The sequence below is a fragment of the Oryctolagus cuniculus genome, chromosome 6 (assembly GCF_964237555.1).
Source record: "Oryctolagus cuniculus chromosome 6, mOryCun1.1, whole genome shotgun sequence".
NCBI lineage: Eukaryota > Metazoa > Chordata > Mammalia > Lagomorpha > Leporidae > Oryctolagus > Oryctolagus cuniculus.
This window is the reverse complement of record NC_091437.1, coordinates 133,430,352-133,450,039: the sequence shown is the minus strand read 5'-3', so window position 1 is coordinate 133,450,039 and position 19,688 is coordinate 133,430,352. Positions and strand designations below refer to the sequence as shown.

The window sequence follows — 19,688 nt, the reverse complement described above, 5'->3', positions numbered from 1 at the left end:
GTTGTATAAATTAAAGCTGTGTGACCCTATGATCTGCTTTTATTTTAAAAAGATTTAGTGGCTATTAGAATACATTGAGAAGTTTTTAGGTATACCCTGTTTAGTTGTGAAACTTCTTTGACTTATACTCCAAGAAATGTGTTAATTGAAATGAAATGGAGCAGTTTTAATAGGAATTTTTCAATATTTTTGTTTTAAAAGTTATTAACAATTATTAAACTATCACCTCACTGTAGCCTTAAGTGTCGCTCCAAAATATAACCCATCTCACTGTTCAGTAGCTATTCAAAAAAAGAATTTTAAGATGCTAAAATTATTTGTGATCATATATATGTAACCTTTTGCCCCCACGCTGGTGATTGAAAACTTACCTACTGTTAAATCACTATCATTCTGTTTAAAAGTACTAATCCATGAGAACTTGACAGCTTGCATAATGCTAGCTTTTGAAGCTTAATCATTTAGATGGAAATGTTTGACTCTGGTACCTGTTATAATATCAATATAAAAGACATATTTTATATTTTCACATGGTTGTTCATATCTTAACATTTGAAAACGGAGTGTGTCTTGTTTTATGTTTTGGAAGTAGTAAGTAATAGTGTATCTTAAAATTGATGGCATCTTAGACTTGATGAAATATTTTGATTTACAGATTTTCTTTCTTAATAAATATCAAACAATTCGTCCTGTACAGTTATAGTACTCATTTCTATGAGTTTTTATAAATACTTTTTAAATTTCAGGAGATTTTGACAAATACACACATCTACGTGATCATCATGGAATCAAGATAAACAATACTTCTTTAATCCCAGAAACTCCTTGTGTCCTCTTTGTAGTACACTCCACCCCTCATGCTGGCTTTCCATTTATCTTTTTGTCCTTATAATTAGTTTTGTCTGTTCTAGAATTTCTTACAACCAGAATGATAATATTTATGATTGTGTCTGACTTATTTCTACCAGGAAGTACCAGAATCATTCATATCATCATGTTTATCATAAGTTACTTTCTTTTTACTGCTGAGTAGTATCACATTTTATGAATGTATCATGTTCTGTTTATGTATTCATCTGCTGATGGACATTTGGATTACATCCAGTTCTTAGGTATTATAAATATTGCTGTCATGAATATTGGTATACAGTTGTACTATAGACATATTTTGTGATAATAATGAGAGTGAGTGCTCATGGATCTGTTTTCAAAATTAACTTATGAATTGAGTCTTATTACTTGCCTGTTAGAATTTGCTTTATCTTATTCAATGCATTTGAGTTAATTACTGTCATCAAAGGGAAGAATCTGATTTTAGACAGTGTGTATTACAGTCATCAAAGCTTATGTAACCTATAGAACTTTGATATTTTCATTTTCATCATTGTTGTGATATTAATTCACATTCACTAAGTTCTTAAGACATAACAGGTAGTGAATTATGTCACTTAAAATACATGACAACTAGGTGTGTTCTATTACTATCTTCATGTTATAGGTGAAGAAGCTAAAACAAATGGTTTAGCATTTACTAGGAAATAGTAGGGCAAGAATACTTGGTGATTGGATTTTTGATCCTGCCCATACAGTTTTATTGAACTTATTGTGTTATATACTAATGGTGTTTTGAAAGTGTACTACCATATAAGTGCTTCAGTGAAAAGTTCAGAATTACAACTTGGGATATGAAGGTGTACGTTCTCTCAAACACCTTTACTCACTTCTGCTACTTTACACGCTCATGATCACTTCAAAGTCATTTTATCTACTTCTGTTGCCTTGTTCTGAGGGAGTCCTGTTTTACTCATTTTTCTTACTAGCTTATAAGTGTTTTGCCACTGGAAAGAATAAATAGAAATGGCCCAGTATAAAATTCTCATGAGGGACCAGCGCCGTGGCGCAGTAGATTAATCCTCCACCTGTGGTGCCGGCATTCCATATGGACGCCAGTTCTATTCCCGGCTGCTCTACTTCCAATCCAACTCTCTGCTGTGCCCTGGGAAAGCAGTAGAAGATGGCCCAAAGCCTTGGGCCCCTGCACCTGCATGGGAGACCAGGAAGAAGCACCTGGCTCCTGGCTTTGGACTGGCGCAGCGCCGGCCATAGCAGCCATTTGGGGAGTGAACCAACGGAAGGAAGACCTTTTCTCTCTGTCTCTCCCTCTCACTGTCTATAACTCTACCTCTCACATAAATAAAAATCTTTAAAAAAAAATTCATGGTTCGAAATGGAATGTTGCACAATTTGTGTGCTTTAGTACTTATCTTGAAACTAGGGGTGAAACATACCCCTTATAGGGTTTTTTGTTTCAGTTTGGTTTTTGATTTTTTTAAAATTTTATTAGAAAACCGTTAATTGATTTTTACCTGTAAGCCTGTTTTTTTCTCTACCTCTATAATACCTTGCACTTGTCATAATTTGGAAATTTTTTGTTCTGTAAATTTCTTTTTACATTATAAATGAAACACAGGTTTCAGTTTCTCACATTTCATTCCAGTGATTTTAGTGACAAATTTCCTATGAATCTGTCTTGATTTCCAAAGTTTTAAGTGCCTATAATTTGATTATGTATAATTATCTGAAGTGGGTTACACTAAAATGGCGTTGTGCTTTCCTAGTTTTAAAAGTTAACCATTTATTTTCTGGTCTAGACTGAATATTAAAGATCTGAGTATTTTTCATTAATTATTTGAAAGAGTTTACCAGCATGATCCATAAGACTTAGCTGACAACAGTTTTAAGATGTACAGATCTTTTAGTAGTCTGGCTGAATATGTGGGGTATATAGTGTACATTATCTTTTCCTCTGAGTATTCAAAATACAATTAATTGTGTTTGCTTAAATAGGTTCCAGCAACAGATAGAAATGCTTTAAGTTCACTCTGGGGAAAACTGGCTTCTGAAATTTTAATGCAGAATTGGGATGCAGCCATGGAAGATCTTACACGATTAAAAGAGACCATAGATAACAATGTAAGTTAGACTTTTTCATTGTGATTCTCTGAAGTTTTTATGTCTTCCACACTTCCTGATAAGGAAAAACACCATGTACTTTGAACAAACTAAAACTTTCAAATTAGCTTTTATTGTCTTACAAAAATTATGGTTAGTGGATTGATTAGTTTCACTGAATCTCTTTGGAAGAAACTGTCAAATTTCTTTTTTAATTCTTAGAGAAAAGAACTCAGTCTTCATTTCTGTTGCAACTAATGTGCCCTTTCTTCTCTGCCACTGAAAATGACACTGTGCTGTTACTGCTTCCTGTTATTGCAAGTCTTAGGCAAGAGATGACAGTTTTCATACACAGTTAATGTCTAATAAAACCACTTACAGAATGTTTAGTAAAGCCCTTGCTTTTAAAACACTATAATATGGGCCAGCGCCGCGGCTCAATAGGCTAATCCTCCACCTGCGGCGTCAGCACCCCGGGTTCTAGTCCTGGTTGGTGTACTGGATTCTGTCCTGGTTGCCCCTCTTCCAGTCCAGCTCTCTGCTGTGGCCCGGGAGTGCAGTGGAAGATGGCCTAAGTGCTTGGGCCCTGCACCCACATGGGAGACAAGAAGAAGCACCTGGCTCCTGGCTTAGGATCAGCGCAGTGCGCTGGCCTCAGTGTGTCGGCCACGGCGGCCATTGGAGAGTGAACCAATGGCAAAGGAAGACCTTTCTCTCTGTCTCTCTCTCTCACTGTCCACTCTGCCTGTCCAAAAAAAAAAAAAATACTATAACATGGAATCTGTCTTCAAAAGCAGGGTGATAGCTTGGGATATCAAGGATCCTATAGAGAGAAGATGGAAGGGATCAGACTTCAATCATAATGCCACTAGTGCATGCCTTTAAAAGGGCCTAGTTTTTTAATTATAATTTTGAAAGCAATAATACTTGTCTCTTTCTCATATATTAATAATTTTAATGCATACTTTTTTTTTTATATTTCTAGTCTGTGAGTTCTCCACTCCAGTCTCTTCAGCAGCGAACTTGGCTCATTCATTGGTCTCTGTTTGTTTTCTTCAACCACCCGAAAGGTCGAGATAACATTATCGATCTCTTCCTTTACCAGCCACAGTAAGTTTTCATTGTATAATTTTGACTCTAATCATTTGAAATTATATGGGATTTTTTAAGCTTCAGATGTACTTTTTTCTAATATTTTAATTTGTTGTCCTTCCTCATGTAATAGATTTGCTTCTTAATTGATAAATTGTAATATACGTCTTTCAAAGTGGCAGTTAAAATACGGTTCCTGAGTTGGCAGCATGGGCATCATGTAGAGTCTTAGGGAGTCACTCTAGAGAAGCAAAATCAGACTCTGCATTTTAACAGGATCCCAGTTGGTGTGTATATGCAGTAGGTACTCCATATTCCTCCTAGCTTCTTTATCCTCCCATATTCAATCTGCTGAAGATTGAAAGTATTCTGTGAAAAAGACATTGGTCTGTACTGCACAGTTTTTTTCTCATTCATTAGTGTTATATAACATTTACATTTTACAAGTAAGGTAGAGGTGATATAAGGCATACTGGAGGATGCCACTAGGGCATATGCAAATACTATGCCATTGTATACAGGGGCTTCAGCATTGGCAAGGGGTTTTGAAACCAACCTCTGTCTATACTAGGGCTGACTGTATTTAAAACTCTAGAAATTAGGCTCTGGACTTTATTATTTGATGAATATGTGTATCCTGTAGAAGAATCTGTTCTATATTATCTAGCTTGTGTTTAATCCTTTTGATGCTAAGAAAAAGCAATGCTTTGTGAATTAGACCATTGTATAGTTAGCTGGAAACTGTTTTTCTCAAGTGCTTCTTAAGCTTCTGCTCATTGTTTCTCATTTGATTGGAAAAAGAAAGCCAGATATGTTTTTGGAAACTGTTTAGACACTTGAGGATAATTTCTTCTTCTGTTTCCTTCAAATGAAATATTTCTATTTCATTCAATAATATGATTTTTCAGATTTTTTACTACTTTTACTGCTATTGGGTATGTATAGCTTTAAAAAATTAGGTGTCTGTGTTTTACTGTGTGCTGGGTGCTACCACAGGTTGTTTGCAATCTGAAATGTTAAATAAATGATCGGATGATCATATGATGGTGTCCAAAACTTGTGGGAAAGGCTTACAGGGGAATGGGCATAGTAAGGTTAGCAACTTTATGTGACAATATCTTACAGGTAGATTGCGCAGAACAAAGCTTAATTAAATCCAGAAAGACTGATATGTAAACCAGAATGTATTAGTAATTTATAAGAAGAAATGTAATGCTAAGAGAAACAAGTGCATTTGACCAGATTGTTCTGACAGTGTCCGAGGGTTAGTAGGAAGTCTTAATAGTAAACTGAAGGTTGCTTTATAAGTACTTGAAATCAGGATAGAGTTATTTTATGACTAGAATCTTTGATAGCACCATCAAGTTAACGACCTTAGGTAACCATCCTCATAGTAGGAGTGTTTGTGCCACTTGGATTAGTGCTGTGCACATTTCTTTTGCATATTAATCACTCTAAACATTTGAACAGTCTTTTCTAAGGTTTGCGCTTTATCATTCATGAATCTATTTCATATCCATACCCCTCAAATCTACTCTCATTCCTTTCTGTCCCCAGTTTTTCTTTATCTGAGTTAATGTCTTCCTAGATTCACATCAGGTCTTCCTGATATGGTAGCTTTCTCTTACTGATGTGACTAATCCATCTTTGCTCTGTTGTGTCCTTTGTTTCCTTAATCCTCCAAGAGAAGTCCCTTGTATTCTGGTCTTCAGAAGTAGCTTTTTCTTATACCCTTTGAGGCTTTTATATTTTAGAAGTTTTTTTCTTGTGATACTTTTATGGATTATAATCCTATGCCTAGTTGAGGACTCAAGTATCCAGAAAGATGAGCAGTATGAAAACATTGTAAGAGATTTGGAGATACTGGTGAATGAGTAAAATAGCAACATGTGTCTTTGTTAAACTGTCCATGCACTTTATAGAAAAGACGTTTAAAGAGAGTTTCAGTATCAAAAATTGAGAATATATTTCTCATTATTTGGATTTTAATCAAGGATACATTCAATTGAGAAGAGATTTTATTTTTTAAAGATTTATTATTTAATTGAAAGAGTTACAGAGAGAGAAGCAGAGACAGATGTTCCATCTGCTAGTTCACTCCCCAAATGGCCATAAAGGCCAGGGCTGGGCTAGGCTTAAACCAGAAGCCAGGAGCTTCTTCTGGGTCTCCCATGTAGGTGGCAGGGGCCCAAACACTTGGGCCATCTTCTGCTGCTTTCCCAGACACATTTGCTGGATCAGAAGTACTACAGCTAGGACTGTAACTGGCACCTATATGGGATGCAGTGCTGCAGGCCACAGCTTACCTGCTTGGCCACAGCACCTGCCCCAGAAAAGATTTTAAAAATGGCAAAAGCGTTCAGTATTTTCCCTCCCTCTTGAATAAAACCTGTAAGATCTTAAAGTGCTAGTCTATATTCTCATCAGAAATGCAAAGATAAGTCTATCTTGAATGAGCAGATTTGACACTGCTTTTAGAGCTCATAAGAACTAGTCATCTTTTTTTTTTTCTTTTAAGATACTGTTTACGTATTTCAGAATCAGAGTTAGAGACAGAGAGAAGGAGAGACATAGAGAAAGGTCTTACATCCGCTGGTTCATTCCCCAAATGGCCACAATGGTGAGAGCTGTGCCAATATGAAGCTGTGAGCCAGGAGCTTCTTCTGGGTCACCCACGTTGGTGCTGGGACCCAAGCACTTGGGCCATCTTCCACTGCTTTCCCAGGTCATAAGCAGAGAGCTTGATCAGAAGAGGAGCAGCTGGAGGGGACACGAATCAATGCCCATATGAGATGCTGGCACCAGAGATGAAACCAGCCCACTGTACACCACAGCACCGGCCCCATGGTTCCAATCTTGCTGTCTGCTGAATGGGTTAAGGATAAGGAAAGCTATGCCTGAACTCAGCAATAAGAATTAGCTTTCCATGCTATTAGTTACTAGATTGACTGTCTGTTTTTTCAGTTGTGTGTGTATCTAGAATGTAAATCCAAATGACTCCTAAAAGATTACCTATAAACTGGAAAAATAAAAGGATTCAGATACACTGAAATTTTTATAATACAAATAAGGGGGAAAATAGTGGCACTTAATTCCTGACAGCATTCTCTCTTTTATGAAATTAGAAAGCAGTGTTTAATTCGTTAGACCAGCCATTGGTTATAGGTGTTGTTTTTTTGTTTTTTGGTTTTTTTTGACAGGCAGAGTGGACAGTGAGAGAGACAGAGAAAGGTCTTCCTTTTGCCATTGGTTCACCCTCCAATGGCCGCCGCAGCCGGCGCACTGCGGCTGGCGCATCGCTCTGATCCAAAGGCAGGAGCCAGGTACTTCTCCTGGTCTCCCATGGGGTGCAGGGCCCAAGCACTTGGGCCATCCTCCACTGCACTCCCTGGCCACAGCAGAGAGCTGGCCTAGAAGAGGGGCAACCAGGACAGAATCTGGCACCCCGACTGGGACTAAAACCCGGTGTACCGGTGCCGCAAGGCGGAGGATTAGCCTGGTGAGCTGCGGCGCCGGCCCGTTATAGAAAGTATTATCATTGAGATCCCATAAATTAAAGATGAAATTCAAATTTTTACAAAAGGAAACCAATACCAAAAAAGTAGTGTTTTTTAAGTTTTAGTATAAAATAATGTAGAGAGTCATTGTCATAGAAATATAATTAGGGTTGGGTATTGTGGCAGAGTGGGTTAAGCTGCTGCTTGGGATGCCTGCATCCCAAGTGCCTAGATTAGAGTCCCAACTTTCCTATTTCCAGTCCAGCTTCTTGCTAATGCTCCTGGGAGGTAGCAGATGATGACCCAGGTACTTAAGTGCCTGCCACCCATATGGGAGATTCAAATAGAGTTCCTGGTTCTTCGCTTTGGCCTGGCTTAGCCCCAGCTATTGAGGGTATTTGTATGGAAGATCTGTCTAATAACTGCCTATCAATGAAGAAAACTTTTTTTTTGAAAATATCAAACTATATCCTACAAATGATTATTTCTTTTAAAATTAATGTTTATTTGTTAATTAACAAGATAAATTGATTTCTAGAGGCTTCTTCAGTTGCTAAGTTAGTTGGCAGCTGGATTTTCATCCCTGATTTTTATTTAATCTGTTGACTACCATTATACAAGAGTTCTTCAAAATGTAATGAAAAAACCAAAATAAACTTAGGTTTAAATTCCATTTTTCCATGAGTTTTTTATAAGTGCCCTTGTGTTTTCTGCCTCATTATTAATGCCTTCATTACTTGATTTTTGCTTGATTCTAACTTTTCATATCTGAATATACTTAATTTAAAAGTCATCATTTCAGCCACTAGTATCTATTTTTCATTCATGAATAAAGTGTCATGTTCTTAGTTTTAATTTCTGTTAGGACAGTATTACCCTTTGATGTGTTATTGAGTATATGTTAAATTGATACTTTACATAGATCATGAGTTGCAAATTTTTTTTTAAAACATGAAATACTTTGGAGATAATTTACACATTCATCCATGAGATGAAAGTTTAGACATTGGTACAGGTTGAAAGGTCTCCTATGTTACCTTTATTATGTCAGTCATAATTTAGTCTAAGCTTAAAATACAGATGGTTTCTGAATTAAAAAAATGAACATTTAAATGTAACATATAAGATACAGGTGTAAAGTAGAGCAGTATTCATAGGCTATTAGAGATGAAACTCTGCCACTAATTGTAGTTTACTGTTAGGGAACAGAACATGCTCATGAGACAGTGCTAAAAGGAAGATGTGAAGTTCAGTTAGCAAAGAGTATTTGTTTCCTAAATAAAGTAATATGAACATCTTAAGTTTCAAGTTTTATTTTTATTTATTTGAGAGTCAGAGTTACACACAGAGAGAGAGGTCTTCCATCCAATGGTTCACTCCCCAATTGGCCCCAATAGCCGGAGCTGTGCCGATCCGAAGCCAGGAGCTTCTTCCAGGTCTCCCATGCGGGTGCAGAGGCCCAAGGGCTTGGGCCATTTTCCACTGCTTCCCCAGGCCACATCAGAAAGCCAGATCAGAAGTGGAGCAGCCAGGTCTTGAACTGGCACCTACATGGGATGCTGGTGCTTCAGGCCAGGGCCTTAACCCGCTGGGCCAGAGCGCCAGCCCCCTCAGGTTTTATTATTAATAGGCTTACTAGATCGTATCTTTAATTTTTTTTAAAAGATTTATTTTATTTATTTGAAAGACGGAGTTACAGAGAGAGAGGTCTTCCATCTGCTGGTTCACTCCCCAGGTGGCCGCAACAGCCGGAGATGCGCCAATCAGGAGCCAGGAGCTTCTTGCAGGTCTCCCAAGCGGGTACAGGGGCCTAAGGACTTAAGCCATCTTCTACTGCTTTCCCAGGCCGTAGCAGAGAGCTTGATCGGAAGTGGAGCAGCTGGGACTAGAACCGGCACCCATATGGGAATGTGTTTCAGGCCAGGGCGTTACCCACTGTGCCACAGCACCAAGCTCGATGGTGTCTATAATTACCTTGTCTCCAACCAACTTATAAGCATTCTTGAAGACAAGGTTTTCATTTTTGTAACAAGTGTATAACAGGTACCATTTTTAATTTGGTAACATATTTTGTTTTATCTCTTAATAATTAAATTTTCTGGCCTACAGTTATGAAATATTGTAGGACATTTTCCATAAAATTGTATGACTGAAGTAGAGTTATGATAGAGGGAAAAAACCATGATGAAACAGTTCCGATTATCTGTCGAGATCATACTTCTGAACACAAATATTAAAGGGCTTATTTAAAATTAAAAAATTAAACTTTGGTTTCAAAAATAGAGCAACTACCATGTTTTTATGTTTAAACATATAAACTAAAAACAAAAAAAGAGCACAAGTGTGTTCAGTTGTGTCTGCTAAACACTGTAGGTTTAACACTTATCAGTGGGAATTGGAAAAGAAACAGAGTGAGGATGAAAATTGACTCTTAAATTTGGATTAACATGAAGAGAGATGATAAATCAGGGAAGTATGAAACAAAACACGGTGTGTCATATATTAGCCTGTTAAAACCTATCTGGTTTTCCTTATAATTGAACTAAATTTATAATTGATCTTACAAAAACATGAATTGAGATAACTAAAATGTCCCTATTCCCATGGCTCCTGTGGCTTTTTGATCATAGGTGCATAAATACCTATAAGCACAAGATGAATCATTTGCCATGGAAAGTATAGAATTCCAGCCATATTTGGAGTCTGGAACGTAGTACTACTGTCTGCAAATTGCGGACTAAAACTGACCCACAGTGTGTTTGCATATGACCTGCAATCTAAGAATGATGTTTACATATTTTTTTAAAGATTTATTTGTTTATTTGAGAGAAATCTTCCATCTGCTGGTTCACTCCCCAAATGGCTGCAAGGGTTGAGGCTGGGCCAAGTTGAAGCCAGGAGCTTCTTGCTGGTTTCCCACGTGTAAACAGGGGCTCAAGCACTTGGGCCATCTTTTACTGCTCTCCCTAGGTGCATTAGTAGGGAGCTAGAAAGATTTACTTATGTAATTGAAAAGTAGAGTTACGGGGCCTGGGAGGGGGAGGACAGACAGAGATCTTCTGTCCATTGGTTTACTCCCCAAACAGCTCCAGCAGCCAGACTGGGCCAACCCAAAGCCAGGAGCCAGGAGCTTCATCCAGGTTTCCTACATGGGTGCAGGGGCCCAAGCGTTTGGGCCATCCTCCACTGCTTTCCCAGGCACCCTAGCAAGGAGCTGAATCAGAAGTGTAGCGGGGCTGGCGCCATGGCTCACTAGGCTAATCCTCCGCCTAGCGGCGCCAGCACACCGGGTTCTAGTCCCAGTCGGGGCGCCGGATTCTGTCCCGGTTGCCCCTCTTCCAGGCCAGCTCTCTGCTGTGGCCAGGGAGTGCAGTGGAGGATGGCCCAGGTGCTTGGACCCTGCACCCCATGGGAGACCAGGAAAAGCACCTGGCTCCTGTCTTCGGATCAGCGCGGTGCGCCGGCTGCGGCGGCCATTGGAGGGTGAACCAACGGCAAAGGAAGACCTTTCTCTCTGTCTCTCTCTCTCACTGTCCACTCTGCCTGTCAAAAAAAAAAAAAAAAAAAAAAAAAGAAGTGTAGCAGCCGGGTCTGGAACTTCACCCTTATGGGATGCAGGTATCACAGGCAGTGGACCCATAAAAATTTTTTTCACATACCCTCCTATAATAGTGTTTTTCATGCCATGCATAGTACATCAATGCAGCACTTTATTTATATTTTTGTTGTTACTAGTGTATACTTGTCAGATCAAAACAAAGAGGGAGCAGTAGACTTTGGGTTCTTAAGGCACGGTGGAGTGGGGATTTTTTTTTGGTACTGAGTTAGAATGCCAGGCATTGAACTGACATGCTAGCCATGCTAAAAGAATGCCATATACATTCATATTACCAGACCATAAGTCCTCACCAAAGCATTCTCAGCAGACAAAACAGAAGCTGTCATGAAAATTTAGAAAATTTAAAATGTGATATTGCATCATAGCAGACGTTTCTCACAAAAGTTAATGAAAATGAGGCTTCAACCAAAATAAGTTGGGTTTTTTGTTTGTTTGTTTTGGATTTTTTATTATTTTTGTTGGTACTTGAGGGGCAGAGACAGAGCTAGCTCCCACTCACTAATTTACTTCCTGAATTCCTGCAACCAGGGGCTTGTCTGGAGCCTAACCAGGCTGGGTCCAAAACCAGAGGCCAAGAACTCAAATCGGGTCTCCCATGGGGGTGGCAGGAACCCATTACTTCTGCAATTGCTGTTACCTCTGAGGGTCTACATTGGCAAAATGAAGTAGTCAAGAACTGGAGTCAGCAATTAAAGCCAGGTTCTCTGATGTCAGGCATGGACATCTTAACCACTAAGTTAAACACCCACTCCCAAAGTAAGTTTGACTCATTTTTTTTGTTAGCTGGCATTTTCATCATTTTGTTTCCTGAAGTTAGATTCTGTTTCTGCACTTTCTTGGAGGAAATCCCCTTACAGTGTTTGCAGTCTCAGACTAGTGAAATATTGCAATTTAATGGGCTATACGAGTGTTTCCTTTAATTCACACTGGCTTGTATATCTAGAAAACTAGGGAAGTTATTAAATGTTAGATAACTTTTGTATTTTAACCCTAGGTATCTTAATGCAATTCAGACAATGTGTCCACATATTCTGCGTTATTTGACCACAGCAGTCATAACAAACAAAGATGTTCGAAAACGCCGGCAGGTGCTGAAAGATCTTGTCAAAGTTATTCAACAGGTAAAAATTAATCTTCATTGATTTTTAAACATACCTAATTTTTTTTTTGACAGGCAGAGTGGACAGTGAGAGAGAGAGAGACAGAGAGAAAGATCTTCCTTTGCCATTGGTTCACCCTCCAATGGCCGCTACGGCTGGCACACTGCGCTGATCTGATGGCAGGAGCCAGGTGCTTCTCCTGGTCTCCCATGGGGTGCAGGGCCCAAGCACTTGGGCCATCCTCCACTGCCTTCCCGGGCCACAGCAGAGAGCTGGCCTGGAAGAGGGGCAACCGGGACAGAATCCAGTACCCCGACCGGGACTAGAACCCGGTGTGCCGGCGCTGCAAGGCGGAGGTTTAGCCTTATTGAGCCACGGTGTTGGCCATACCTAATCTTTAGATGTACCCTCTTTATTTTAAAGTAAAACCCCTACTTCTTAAGATAAAAATGTTTTTAGAAAATAGGGAAGTATACATGAAATTTAAAAGATGGATGACCCTCTTGGACATTACTCTCTGTAAGTCTAAAATATACCTATGTTAGATGTGATAGAATGATTATTGCTGTCTACTAGGTGGATACTTAAAATATATTATGTACTTGTGTTACTCTTACTACAGAGTGAAAGAAGATCTGGAGTCTGGAACTGTTCATTGAGGGGTCATTACTTGCCTCATAATTTAATAAGGGTGATCTGTATGGAGAATACAATTAATTGTCTCCAAATTGAGTAACACTACAGCTGATTGATTTTTGGTAAATGCTTCAGCAAGAACCATGGATTGAAAAAAGAACTTAAAATATTAATTTGATCTAAGAATGAATTAAGTACAGAGAAGTCATTACCATTCAGTAGGGTATGGATGTCTTTATATTGGGGAAGTTTATCACTGTTTACTGACTAATGGAGACTTTTGGTATTGGAATTACTCTGGGGAGAATTTAGAGAACTTGATTTGGAAGACATGATCCTGGAATCAGTGCAGAAGCCATTGCTTTGAGATGATAGTAATTTACTAGAAATTAATGGCAACAATAGAGAAAACATGAAAATTGGGATAATCTAAGGACATTGTAATAAGTAATGTTGAAACAGATCTAACTTAACCTTTGACTTAATTTTACAGGAATCTTACACCTATAAAGACCCAATTACAGAATTTGTTGAATGCTTATATGTTAACTTTGACTTTGATGGGGCTCAGAAAAAGCTGAGGGAATGTGAATCAGTGAGTATAAAGTTTTACTTGCAAACTAATACTGTTCTTAATTCTTTTAGCATTATAGAGTTAATCTTGCAGTGTTTTAATTATCATATCAAGTAATTCTATCAAAAATAATTGTGTATTTTAAATAACTCATGGTTTGAGAATTTGTTGCTATAGATAGATTCCTTTTGTTAAGAAGGTTTATTCAAACATTTGGATATACTGTAAATTCACAGGTATATCCTGATTCTATGTCTTACTCTGAATGAGTAAACATAAAATACTTCCTGTGTACTTTAGGGTGATCACTTTGAGTTGCCCATCACAGCTCTTGTTCTCAGTTTGTTTCTTAGGTGGGCTTATCTTGGGAAATGTTCACATGATTATATTTCTCATTTGCTATAAAGCAGATTATTATTGTATTACTAGTGTCCTATTAGCAGAAACTAAAATTCCTTGAAGAAATGTGGAAAAGTTAGATTATGGTTCTTCTGAATCAGATTGTAAGTTTTAAGAAACTAAACTAAGAGCTTAATTGCTAAATTTAATTGCCTTTACCACATTCACACATTACTAGTCATCGGATTCATCTTTTCAATACAAATTTTGCCACAAAATAAGTAAATTTTTTGACAGACTGAGATCTTATTTCTATAAGGGAACAATACGTAAATACACTCAGAGGTGATTTTCAACTACTATACAAAATATAGAAGTAGAAACCAATATTATAGCTTGTGTTACTATAGGCACATGTAACATTTTATTAAAGTAAATATTGGTGTATGTTCATTATGCTTGAGTATCTAGGGCTTATTGTGGAACCAGAAGAGTCAGAGGACATTTGGGTTCTTAAAGTAATCTTTTATAATCGCTTTAAGTAATACTCTGAGCTCAGAAACAGCTCTTAAGGCTTACTTGTCTGGCTGAAAAGCCCATGAGAGCATTTTGGGCATGGAAAGTCAAGACACTATGGCAAAAAATGTTCTCCATGAAGGATCTCTGTGAGTGAAACCCTAGTAGAAAGAAGTGGCCATCAAAGGAGGATGTACTTTTCTCTGAAGGAAGGAGAGAACTTCTACTTTGCTTATGGCTTTGTCTAAATATTGACAGAGATTGTAGATTCCATACCCTTGGCAGCTCATGTCAAGAGCCTCGGGTGGTCACTGACATCATGCATAAGAGTGTTAATTGTTAAATTAACAACAGGAGTCATATATAAGAGTGTTAATTGTTAAAATAACAAGCAACAGGAATCACTGTGCACTAACTCCCCTTGCAGCCTCTGTCTTCAGTGAGTTGTATTATGAGAATGTGTGCGTGTGTGTGTAAATTGTTGAAATCTTAGTATAGAGTTGATCTTCTCTGTACAAAGTTGATTGAAAATGGATTGTAATTGGGAATGGGAATGGGAGGAGGAGGAGGAGAAGGTATGGGACTGTGGGTGAGAGGGTGTTTATGGTGGGATTATATTCCTAAAATACTTATGAAATTTGTATCCTTAAAAGGTAAAAAAATTAATAAAATAGTCTTTTAGTTATACCATAAATGGAATAGCATTTCCATAAATACATTCCATAAATATATATATTCCATAATGGAATAGTAGCTACAAGTTTTGAGTCAAGTTTTTGAAAATTGCTTGTCAGCATTATTAATTTTTTCTTTTATGTTTCATAACATAGGTGCTTGTGAATGATTTCTTTTTGGTGGCTTGTCTTGAAGATTTCATTGAAAATGCCCGTCTTTTCATATTTGAGACTTTTTGTCGCATCCACCAGTGTATCAGCATTAAGTAAGAAAACCCTGTGTTGATGTGTATTTTCTCTTTTTTAATGTCTTGGAAAGTTACATTTAATAAGATTCCAGTTAATTTTATTTCCATTTGCTTTTAGAAGAAAATAATTTGATAATGGATTACTTTTAGCACCCCTAACTTTTTTTAATTATGAGAAGCTACAGGCTCAGAAATATTTAGCTTGCATGATGTGTGGCACAACATAATTTTTCAAAAAGATAACATAATTGACAGTTACCTAATATTATTAAACCATTACACAGGGAGGAAAGTGAAGTAACCAGTTTTAAAAATGGTTTTCAACAGTTCAAGAGTTAGCCCTTCATAAATCAGAAATTCTGTTGAAAGACTATTACATTTGGCAATCACTTCTGTTAATTGAGTTTGTTTTTATTTAATTACATATTTGAATTCTTATATAGTAAACTGCTGTAACATGCGCTAAAATGTTGAAACACAGAAAAATTATGGTGAATTTTAGTTGAAATTCTCTCTATTGTGTAAAAAGTTATTGGGGAAAGTTGTGAAATGTACATAACCTATTAGAAAGTAATTTTACGTATTAGAATTTGAAAAATAGCCAGTGCCCTTTGGCCACAGATGAAGCCAAACATAATTTTTTTTTAAACTTAGCTACTTTAATGTTTGCCTCTAAGGAATTGTGTAGACCAGATTCTTTTTCTTTAATGCCATTTGTTTTTTGCTTGAAGGATCCATACTTTGCTAATTTTATTGGATTGTCACTGAAGTGGTTATCCAGGGTTAGAAGTATAGGATGATTGTGGGTTTTTTTCTGTGGTAACTGAATCCTTAACATCAGTTTTATTACTACTTTTCTCTAACTTGCAGACAATTTTTAAATCTTACTCTTTTAAAGAATACATTCAAATTCTTAGTATGTAGTTTTTTGTGAAATAGAGGTAGGTGCATCATATGTGGGGCGCTGATTTAGTTTTATTGGTACTTTTCTCTAGTTTGGAGACAACTTAAAAATCTTACTTTCTTAAAGAATACATTCAGACTACTAATAGGTGCATCATATGTGGGGTGCTAGTGGACAGTTGATAACTGAATTCTTGCATTGTTCTTTGTTTCTGAAATTTATGACTAGGGTTGTGAAATAGGGCTGTTAGTGTTTTGATTTCCCCATTTCTGGTTAGACTGTGGTCACTTGGGTGGTGTTTTTGTTTTGTTTTATTTTGGTTTTTTTTTGTCCAGAACTTTACCTCTATAGTGAGCCTTTTGAAAACTGACTCTTGTTTTTGTAATTTTAATACCTAGCATACTAGCTTTCTAGCATATAGCATGCTTTGTATAGTGTAGTACAGATATAGTATAAATATTTGTAAAATGAGTCAATTTCTCCTGTCCTTTGTATTAGTAAACATGCATATTTGTCCTTGGTATCGCTTTCTTTAGTTTTCACTTCTGTAGTACCACAAATAAGATTTGTTCTAATACTGGCTTTTTCTCTTTATTGAATCTTACTTTTTTCCTTGGGACTCAGTTTATGATATTTGTTAATTTTTAAATTTTATTTATTGGAAAAGCAGATAGAGAGCTCCTGTCTCTGTTTCACTCCCCAAACGCCTACAGCAGCCAGTAGTGGTCCAGGCTGATGCCAGGAGCCCAGAACTCGATGCCAGTCTCCAGTATGGGTGGCAAGGACCCAAGTACTTGAGCCATCCCCTGCTCCCTGCCAGCATGCACATTAGCAGGAAGCTGGAATCAGAAGCAGAGCTGAGATTTGACCCCAAACATTCCATTTTGGGATCTGGGCATCCCAAGCAGCTTTTTAACCACTTAACTACATCAAATAAATGCTCACTCTTTTTATAATGTTTAACTGTAAAATTACTTGTTCTGCATACTCACATGATATATACAGTTCTAGAAGGTAATAAATGGACTGGGAATGTTTATGTAACCTTTCATATGACATTATCATTAGATAAGAAATTTTCAAATTTATCTTGATGTAGGGTTTTGTTTTTTCTTTGATTGGACCACAGAGAATTCACTAAACTACTTTAAGATTAAATTTCTAGTGCCTTTGCAAAGTCCAGAAATCTTTTTATTCAAATGATAGAATTCTAGCCGGCGCCGCGGCTCACTAGGCTAATCCTCCGCCTTGCAGCGCCAGCACACCGAGTTCTAGTCCCGGTCAGGGCGCCGGATTCTGTCCCGGTTGCCCCTCTTCCAGGCCAGCTCTCTGCTGTGGCCAGGGAGTGCAGTGGAGGATGGCCCAAGTGCTTGGGCCCTGCACCCCATGGGAGACCAGGATAGGTACCTGGCTCCTGCCATCAGATCAGTGCGGTGCGCCAGCTGTGGCGGCCATTGGAGGGTGAACAACAGCAAAGGAAGACCTTTCTCTCTGTCCCTCTCTCTCTCACTGTCCACTCTGCCTGTCCCAAAAAAAAAAAAAAAATGATAGAATTCTTTTCTCTTAGGTTTTTTATACTTTGGGAAGGGTAGTTTTGGGATATTTTACTGACTTAGGTAATTGAGAATACATAAATTCATTTCTGTTCTTTTAAAATTAGGCCAGAATTTTTTGAGCTAGAAGAAATTAGAAAGTTTCTAATCTAGCAACATAGAACTGTTAAATCATCTGGAGTAGGACTTCCCATAGAATTCTCTGCAGTAATGGAAATGTTTTATCTGCACTTGAAAGGTCCTTCACATTTCAAGTTGAAGAACAATGGCTTTCAACTCATGTGTGTGATATATGAATGTATTATGCATTTATATGTGGGTATAAGCAGATCAAAGCAGAGCCCCTTCACGCTGCTTGTTACTAATTCTCCTGACCACTGACTATTTTAGCTGAGGAACTTTAGGCTTAGGGACATTAAGCTGTATAGATTTTATTTAATATTAGAGCCTAGGTTACTAAGTCTCTGATATTCATTGTACTGTATCTCATTGTTAATTTTTATTCATTGTGAGCAATTTATATTTTTTAAATGAAGATTTAGTATAATTTACTTTTTAATGCATCCATTGAGCCAGTAGGAATACCATTAAGTCAGTTTTTGAGTCTGTCTCAGTATGTGTAGAGTTTTATTTTATACGGATTATCTGTAAGTACTCCTGCATTTTTTTTTCTCAGACTTTGTGCTAGTCTTTAGTTTGTTTTAGAAATGCCTCGGTCCTCACGTGGCCAGAATTTATAGCATTTTATAATGTCTACATAACCATAAAGGAAACATTCCTGATATTTCATGTCCAAGTATCTGATTTTTTACTGATTTGGGGGGGTATACATGTTGTAAATCCTGTAAATTTAGTCCTAATTTAGTTTTGTTTTGTTCTTAAAATTTATTTATTTATTTGAAAGGCAGAGTTACAGAGAGGTCTTCATCCACTGGTTCACTCCCCAAATGGCTGCAACGGCCAGAACTGGGCTGATCTGAAGCCAGGAACCAGAAACTTCTTCCAGGTCTCCAAGGCGGGTGCAGGGGCTCAAGGACTTGGGGCATTGTCTGTTTTCCTAGGCCATAGCAGAGAGCTGGATCAGAAGTAGAGCAGCCAAGACTCAAACTGGCACCCAAATGGGATGCTGGCACTGCAGGCAGCAGCTTTACCTGCTATACCACAGTGCCAGCCTTTCTAATTAATTTAAACATTTCTATTCATTTCATTTACATCTCAGAATGGTAGGTATGAATAGAACGTAACTTGACTAAAATATGATTTAGGCTTAACTGGAGTAAATAATTCCAAGATTCATCAATATATAATTGGAAAAGAAATATGATCTTGTTTTTGGCAAATTTGAGTGCTACAGACAGCACTGTAGGCATTTTAGCCTTTAGTACTTTGTCATTACTTATTTGAGAAATCGCTTTCCTTGCATAGAAGTTTAAATGGAATTGAACAAAAAGTATTGCATTCAGGCAATAGTTGTGTTTTGTTTGTTTGTTTGTTTGTTTGTTTTTGTTTGTTTTTGTTTTTGTTTTTTGACAGGCAGAGTGGACAGTGAGAGAGAGAGACAGAGAGAAAGGTCTTCCCTTTGCCATTGGTTCACCCTCCAATGGCCGCCACGGCTGGCACGCTGCGGCCGGCGCACCACGCTAATCCAAAGGCAGGAGCCGGGTGCTTCTCCTGGTCTCCCATGGGGTGCAGGGCCCAAGCACTTGGGCCATCCTCCACTGCACTCCCGGGCCACAGCAGAGAGCTGGCCTGGAAGAGGGGCAACCAGGAAAGAATCCGGCGCCCTGACCGGGACTAGAACCCGGTGTGCCAGCACCGCTAGGCAGAGGATTAGCCTAGTGAGCCGCGGCGCTGGCCTTTCTTTGGGTTTTAATGATGGTATCATTTTTAGTCTTTAGTTAATAATCAAATTTTCCTAAATTTATTTTTGTAAGTATTGGTTGACTGTATCAAAAAATACTTTGACCCGCACTGCGTCCTGAAT

At 37.9% G+C, this 19,688-nt stretch overlaps 1 protein-coding gene across 1 annotated transcript in view; it reads left to right on the top strand.

Annotated features, from left to right (window-relative positions):
* Positions 1-19,688, top strand: part of EIF3E (eukaryotic translation initiation factor 3 subunit E) — a 44,871-nt gene that overhangs the window by 11,638 nt on the left and 13,545 nt on the right. Inside the window, exons 6-10 of the mRNA XM_002710732.5 lie at positions 2,848-2,973; positions 3,938-4,062; positions 12,155-12,281; positions 13,390-13,491; positions 15,156-15,265. Coding sequence (XP_002710778.1) covers positions 2,848-2,973; positions 3,938-4,062; positions 12,155-12,281; positions 13,390-13,491; positions 15,156-15,265 — 590 coding nt within the window. The remainder of the gene's footprint in view (positions 1-2,847; positions 2,974-3,937; positions 4,063-12,154; positions 12,282-13,389; positions 13,492-15,155; positions 15,266-19,688) is intronic.